Source organism: Fulmarus glacialis, unplaced genomic scaffold (assembly GCF_000690835.1).
Source record: "Fulmarus glacialis isolate BGI_N327 unplaced genomic scaffold, ASM69083v1 scaffold14633, whole genome shotgun sequence".
Classification (NCBI taxonomy): domain Eukaryota; kingdom Metazoa; phylum Chordata; class Aves; order Procellariiformes; family Procellariidae; genus Fulmarus; species Fulmarus glacialis.
This window is the reverse complement of record NW_009204972.1, coordinates 14,029-21,989: the sequence shown is the minus strand read 5'-3', so window position 1 is coordinate 21,989 and position 7,961 is coordinate 14,029. Positions and strand designations below refer to the sequence as shown.

The window sequence follows — 7,961 nt, the reverse complement described above, 5'->3', positions numbered from 1 at the left end:
GTGTAGGGAGACACCTCCAGAGGTCAGCTGACCCTATCTAAGGTCTGGATTGCCTTTTGGAGGCAATTGTCCCTCTCCATTTACTTACAGAGAGATCCTAGAAGGAGTAGGTGGAAGTAATCAAAGGCATGATGTGTGAGGGGCTTAAGGGACAGAGGGAAGTCCCACACACAGATGAGTTCTCCATGTATCTGCTGTGACCTATACACCTAACTCAGATATTACCGAAATCAGCAAATGTCATCAGTGACTGTGTTTCATCCTTCAGTTGTGATATTGCTCTGCCTCTGCCTGTGTATTTTGCCAGCACAAGTACGTTTCCATCTCAGACGTCCAGATCAAGAACGAGGAGGAGCTGGAGAAGTGCCCCATGTCTCTGGTAAGAACCTGCTGCTCCCCATACTAGATAGATGTGTGGAAGATTTCCAAGGTGTCATATAAATCCATATGTTCTCCATGATCCTTAGGACACACCTTAGATGCTCTTTTTTTAGAAGTCCGTATCTTGATTAAATGTAGCAGTGGAGAAAGGCCTGGAGCTTCCTGCAGTCAGCATGCAGCTATGTCCATCATTAAGTCCTCAAGCTGGGTTTTATGGAGGTGACTGACATATCTCAAGTGCGTGGACCGGAAATAATTAATTTTCCCTTGTTTCTAACGTTTCTCTGTGCTAGGGGGAAGAGGAAGTCCAAGAAACCCCTTGTGAGATCTTGTATCGAGCAATGTTGTACAATCTCCCCCAGTATATGGTAAGCCCGTGTTTCTTAAAAGAAAAGATTTTGAGTGGGGAATGGTGCCAATCTGTGAGCTGCAGAGCTCAGCACAGGGCTGCTGGGGCGTGTTCAGGACTTGAATGGTGAGATTTTGGTGGGAATCCAGAGCAGACTTGTGTGGAAAGTACAGTCCAAGAGGAGGGATTAGAGAATCAAGGAAGGGATGTAGATACCCAGGGACACAGTCAAATGGTTGGAGACAGGTCGGTGGTTGGAAAATAGGATGTATGCGGAGGATTGGGAACAAAGAACAAAGTCCTCCACATTGGTGGGAGCTTAAAACTGGTTCCTGCCCATTGGACACTGAGGGGAATCAGTCAGGGACGGCTCCGTGTCATCTCTTGAGCTGTGTGAGCTGTAGCATTTACCAACAAGTTGTTGCACACCGATGCAGGCACCTTCACTTCTGACCTCAAGAAGCAACCTACGGAATTCACTGGTCCCTTGAGCCTTTGTCTTTCTTGCTGAGATTAACTTTCCATTACGACGTAGCACTGATCTCCGAGCGTGATGGCTTGCTGGGCCAGGAACCAAATTAAACCATCATTGTGCTTTACGAGGCTCAGCAAACAAGGTGGTAATGCCTTCAGGTCTCTGCCAACCTGGCTGTGCTCTCAACAGCTATTCAAACTGTGGAGAGTCTGTAGGTTATGACCTTCCTTACAGGGACATCTCTTGCAGCCTTTCCTTGGCCCCAAGAGATTCCCAGAGGAATACAATGCGTGTCCTGAAATTCAGCTACATTGCCAGGTTGGATGAGGCTTTGAACAACCTGATCTAGTGGAAGGTATCCCTGCCCATGGCAGGGGCCTTGGACTAGGTGATCTTTAAGATCCCTTCCAACCCAAATATTCTGTGATTCTGTGATTCTAAGATGCCAACTGGGTCACTTGCGCTCTGTCTGTAGGGAGAGGCAAACACAGATTTAAATGCATTAAGCTCCAGGTGTCCCTTGCATTATTTTATCCATACTATTAGAGCTCAGGTGCTCATGATGCCTTAAGTTAAGGCTAAAACAGAGCTGCCATGCTCCCCACACATGGCCTGACTGTCCAAGGTATAAAAGGAGAGGTTGAGCCTTGGCATAGTCAGTCCTTCACAGTGAGCAGAGCTTGGGCTGGTGAAACCCTATGGAGTTGGCTTGAAGTTGTCCAGTTTCAGCAAGTGAAGTAGAAGGAAGGAATGCCCCTTCCTGGGAGCATCCCTCCATGCCTGTCCTCCCCTGCAGATAGCTTTGCTGAAGATCCTCCTTGCTGCAGCGCCCACCTCTAAAGCCAAGACCGACTCCATTAACATCCTGGCAGACGTGTTGCCTGAAGAGATGCCGTAAGTCCTTGAGGAGGTGGCCACCAGCCATCCCAGCTTTGCCATGAAGTCTTGGACTGAGCAGGAGAGTTGGGGTTTGCTGATAGGTTCGGGGGGCTCCAGATGTGGGGACATCTCTTTGGATAGGTGCAAGCTACTGTTGCTGCCAGGGCAGAGGGGTGAAAGCCAAGGATGTGAATGCCAGTTTTTCAGGAGCGTAACAATTTGAGTGCAGTCGGCAGCTGCTGTGCTCTGCTAGCTAAGTGACACAAATCATAAAAAGATGCTAATTGACACAAACCATAAAGATATGTGAGCATATGGTAGGTGTCCTTCATACCGCTCCCCCAGGATTGCTGGCGGAGGGCAATCAGCTTTTGTTTCCCTTTTTTAATGCACTTTTCACCAGACAGGAGGGGATGGAAATGGGAGTCCCAGAGGGAAGCGAAGGTCTCTGTTTCTGTAAAGCCTGCCCAGATGAAGTCCCTTAGTCCTTCTTGCTCCCATACCCACTGTGCTGTTGCCTTCTTTTCCTCCAACCCAGCATCACCGTTCTTCAGAGCATGAAACTGGGGATTGATGTGAACAGACACAAAGAGATCATTGTGAAGAGCATCTCGGCTTTGTTGCTGCTGCTCCTCAAGCACTTCAAGCTGAACCACATCTACCAGGTGAGCGTAGAGAAGGGGTCGGCCATTGCCAAGCTGGTCTTGAAGCCGGTGTGTCCTGATAGATCCTCTCCTAAAAGATGTCTCCAGGAAGGGTTTCCATGCGGAGTTGCAGATTGCTTTTCTGTAGCCGTGAACCCTAGCCCCGGGCCAGGATTTGTATAGGGTTACTCGGGCAGGGATAACCTGCCTGCAATATATCTCTGACTGTGTTTTGACAGGATTGTTTCCACTCACGTGGAAGGAGTTTTCAGACTTCTGGAAAAATTCACGCTGTGGCTGATCAGGTTAAAATTTAGGAGATATCACGAGCATGGGCCTCGCCAGCAGAAGGGGGAAAGGGATGGGGGCTAGACAAGACCCTCTTTTGCTCTGTCTCATCTCCAACGACCAAAAATAGTGCTGGGTAGGACCTCACGAGGTCAACTAATCTGGTCCTCTGTCCCTCAGCAGGATCAAGTTCTTGGGGCTCCAGTTTCAACAGAGCCTGGAGCTCTGGGTCCTAGATGCAATCTGGTTTTTCTTTCACCTGCATGGCACCAATCGAGCTCACCCACACAAGGGCTTTCCTTGATTAAAAAAAGACTGAGGACTGATTTGAGCTGTGGCCTGGGCCCAGTTCTCCACCCGTTCTGCAAGTCAAACAATTAGTGTTTTCTGATTTTTTTTTTTCTTTTGAAGGTTTCAGCATGGTACAAATCCATCTGTGTTATGAAGCCATCTGTGTTATGAAGTTATGATATTTATCTGACGATAAATATAAATCCATATATTGGATTGAATAAAATGAAACAAACCCCCACATTTTTACAATTCTACATTTGTTCTGGGTCCCCCCACGTCCCTTCACTAATTTTTCTCGCTTGACCCCCAAAACGGCTCCTCTCATTTCTTCCTCCGTGGCAGGAAGACCCTTGTCTGGTGCTAAGTCTGGAGAAAGCTGTGGGGTTTCCCCCCCGATTCTGCTTTTGTGTCTGATTTTGGGTGAGCCATCATAATTTCTTTTGGTGCTGAAGCTGGTCTCAAGGACCACCCCAAAAAACGCTGCAGGCGCTGAGCTGATGCTTCCAGCATCAACGGAGGCAGCGGAGGGTAGCGGAGAGCGTGGCTGGTCCAGGCTCTGCTGGGGGTCACCCCGTGCTCACCAGCTGCCTCATCGGCGAGGCAGCAACTGCACAGACCTGCACACCAACACAGATCATGGGGTTTTTTGTCTCGTTTCTGTCAAGATTTGGTGTTTCTTATGCCAACATAGAAACGCCATCAAATTATTGCAGTTCAGCAAGTAAGCATTATCTCCGGTCTGATCCTATATAACATACTAGTTGCTGGCAGCTGCATTTCAAAGCAGTGAGAGCATCTCAGATCCCGACTAGCGGGGACTGCCGATTACTCACTCGCAAATAATGGCAGCGGTGTGTCATCAGTGGCGTACCGAGGGTCGACAGCTTGTACTAGGCTGAGATGAGATGTGTAGGAACAAACTGTTTCTTCGCTCTCAAATCTGGGATGTTGATTGCAGGTTAGTGAGAGGCATGGGTAGGATAGATGGGATAGGATAGGATAGGATATTGCTGCTATTTGTGTCTGTCTCTTTAGAGGACAGTAGAGATTTGTTGTATTATGCAGCCATACATACCCAGAACGTTTAATGTTTAGAGGGGGAGAGAAATTAAAAGCATGTGTACTTTTTCGAAAGTCGAAATTTGAAAAGGGACTGGGGTTAGTGTGGGACAGCAATAGGAATTATTGTATTTTCTCATGGAATATCTACATCTCCTCCTTCCCTCTTCCCCATACACTGTTTTGCCACAGATTTTTATCTTGAAAAGCTACACTGCAGTCATTAGGTGCAGCTATTCCTAAACTACTGCCATAAAGTTTGTGTGTCCACTCTATGGCAAATAGAGTTTTCCAGCTGGTGGGAGTTGCTGTATATGATACAAGCCTTATACAGCAGACTTCTGCAAGGGGACGATGGTCTGCGAGGTGTCTAGAGCAAACCATCAGGACTGCTTTGCTTTTGGCTGGAAATGGGTTTCCATTCCCAGGTGACGCTCCCAGTTGTTCCACCTAACGTTGACCCATTTCACTTCTCTTCCTCAGTTTGAGTACGTGTCCCAACATTTGGTGTTTGCCAACTGCATCCCGCTGATCCTGAAGTTCTTCAACCAAAACATCATGTCTTATATCACTGCCAAAAACAGGTACAGCCACTTCTGGGCAAGAGAGAGATGATGGAGCAGGGAGACTTTGTGCATGAGGAACCCTAACACGTGAATATGTGGTGGGACCAAGTGACCTCTGGTGCCTAGCACGCATTTGGGGCAGTATGCTCTCCACTACAGGAATACGCTGGAGAGGAGCATTCCCCTTAAGCATTCTGTTTAATGAGGAGGACCGCGTAGGGGGTTTCCAATCTTTCACCGGACGACTAAAATACATGTAGACCTGTCTCCCTTGCTGACAGTAGGCTTGTTTCCATCTTTACATGGAATCCTGGAAAGCAGTCCAGTGCCACTGGGCATCTGTGGGACACAACTTCAAAAAGGCTAGATGGGGTAGAGTCTTCTAGGTCTTTTCCACTTTCTATAGCTATAATTCAGCTTTCCTAACTTCTTCAGGTTTCACATAGTTGTCGCTGCCTTTTACTTCTGATTTGAGAAAGACACTAGGCCCGTTTTGAGTCTGTATAGGGACTGGCTGGATTATCACAAGTCAGCCTAAGAACTGAAAGAGCACAACTCTTTCACAACTCGGTAGGACTGGGTAGGATTTCCCCATTCGGAGGGGAGCGCCGCAGGGGATGTTGCTGTTGGAACGATGAAAAGATCGTTTTTGTTGCTTTTTGATGTTCTTTTTGTTGTTCTTGAGCCACGTGTGTAAGCTGGTCTGTCTCCTGCACGGTATGGTTGTGTATGCGTGAGAAGGCACACGTGGAAAAATAGACAGTAATACATTAATACTCTTGCTGATAAACATTTCCACTTTTGGTCCTGTGTTTTAAAGGCACTTAAGTGAGGAGGAAACGTAGCCCAGGAGCACTTAGCTCCCTCCTCTGCTTTCTGATGGAGGTTTCACAGGCTCCTGTGAAATGAGGTGGGGTTTGCAGCTGGATGCTCTGATCCAGGGAGGTTTAGCTGATCTGCCCAGCCCGGAGTACCGGTTTGTCAGATACTAGTGAACAATGTCGGGCACTACCCTGCAAAAAGGATTGTGGGATTTTGTCATGTTCAGATGTATGGACCTGAGTCCAGTGATGCTGCAACAGGAAATATCAGAAGTGATGTCAGTACAATGACGACTTGCGGCAAATGAGCCGTGGGGCTGCTGGTCCTGAGCTGGCTCCCTCTGAGCTCTCTTGCTTGTATCTGCACGGCACTTCCAGTTTTAGGGTTATGATGGGTAGGAGCCAGCAAGGAGCATCTGTCCTTGTGGTCAGACAAGCCCTTCCTGGGTCAAACTCTTTAAACAAAGCCTGTTTTAGGGGATCTCCCGACCTTTGGTCTCATCCTGGATTCCTTCTGACTCAGTGATCATTATAAGTCAGCTTGTTGCTCAGCTGCTGAATTTAAAAACAAAAAATAGCAAACAAGAGGGAACACAAGAACTGAAGCTATATGATAGTGCACGCTTCATTTTAGAATGGTGCACGTCTCAGGGCACAGATAGCATCAGTGTGTGTGCGTGTATGTATACATACATTTTATATATATATATATGCTTTTCTTTTGTTTTTTTTAATTGGCTACTTTAACAAAGGCAATAAGCCTGGAGGGCTTTGAAAGACCTGATGCCTTGATTACCCTTTCTTGCTGGTAATCAGATGTCTCCATTTTAACCTAAGATCTGTTTTGGGGTTTTTTTTCTTTTTTTAAATATGCATATGAATAACTAATCTGTCATGTCTTAATGGATCCAAATCCTTCGAGTCCTTATTAATGCACTCAGGATGTGCTTTGGAGCCAAGAGGAATCAACGTGCTCCATTAAGGTGAGACGCGAGGCAGCAGTGAGGCTGGGAGCCCATTTGGATGCCGTCTGTGCAGTCGGAAGCGCAGGAGGGAGGCACGTCCGAGCAGCACCGGCTGCGGGCTGGTTCACGTGCCCAACGTGGCTCGCTGGAGATGGGATTGCTACCCATCCAAACTACTTTCTGCATAAGGCAGCGCTGCCATTGCAATTCAGACCCCAGGCACAGGGAAGGAAGATGTTACAGATTGCTGAGCATAATCACGTAGCTCATCTTAAAAAGTTGCTTTCATATTTACCTGGTTCTTAACGAGTCCCTTCTTTCCTGTCTTCCACAGCATCTCCGTCCTGGATTATCCACATTGTACAGTCTATGATTTGCCTGAGCTTACTGCAGAAAGCCTGGTAAGCAGCACAGAAAGGGTCCTTGTAACCAGTATTGCTGTATGCGAGAGGGTGAGGAAGGATTTTTGTTTTCTTTTTTTCTGTCTTCTTTTTCTGTCCCCCCAACCTTTCCAAAATTAGACTTTTTTTTCCCCTCCAGACTTGAAAATTCCTCCCATCGCTATTCTGACTCGCTATCAGCTATGGGGAGGTGGGGAGGAGGCGCTGCTGACATTGTGCACCCCATAAAAATAGCTGGGTTTAGAGTTTTCCCTTTTGCTTCTCCAAATGAGAGAGACTGCTTTTGAAAAGGATTTGCCCAGAGGCCGTTGCCTCCCAGGTTTAAATTGCTCTGAGCACTCGCGTTTCGTAAGATGCCAGTAGATTAAGGAATGAACCAAATTCCCTACGGAGAGGAGCCTAAGTAGCTGGAGACAGGCCAGCGTGATGGGCTGTGTGAATATATGGACTACAGATGAGGCATTAATGCTGGCAGGTTCATAACTGCAGTAATTCAAATGCAGAGTAGGTTGGACTTGGAGAAGGCGCAGAGCAGGGACAAGCTTTGGGGTTAACAGGGAGGGGGATGAGAGAAGGAAGGGAGACCCTAAATGATGCAGGAATCGTTAAGAAGAAGCCTGACCAAAACCAGTCGGAGGATCTCATGTTGCCTGGCTGCTAAAATCTTAAGCCAATGTTGTTTTCCTTAGCCGTGTAAAGGTTAAAATAATTAAAATTAAGTGAAAGATTTTCCCTAGCTTCTACAAGCCAAAGTTGCTCACGAATCCCTCCAAGGCTGTGGTCAGCCAGGGCAGCCAAACTGGTTTTATTGGATCTGTAGCCACAGTGTTTCTGATGTG

General features: G+C 47.2%; 1 protein-coding gene across 1 annotated transcript in view; it reads left to right on the top strand.

Annotated features, from left to right (window-relative positions):
- The window catches only part of STRIP2 (striatin interacting protein 2), a 21,705-nt gene that overhangs the window by 8,203 nt on the left and 5,541 nt on the right, over positions 1–7,961 (top strand). The window contains exons 13-18 of the mRNA XM_009575208.1: positions 308–379; positions 675–749; positions 2,002–2,099; positions 2,623–2,749; positions 4,853–4,953; positions 7,056–7,122. Coding sequence (XP_009573503.1) covers positions 308–379; positions 675–749; positions 2,002–2,099; positions 2,623–2,749; positions 4,853–4,953; positions 7,056–7,122 — 540 coding nt within the window. The remainder of the gene's footprint in view (positions 1–307; positions 380–674; positions 750–2,001; positions 2,100–2,622; positions 2,750–4,852; positions 4,954–7,055; positions 7,123–7,961) is intronic.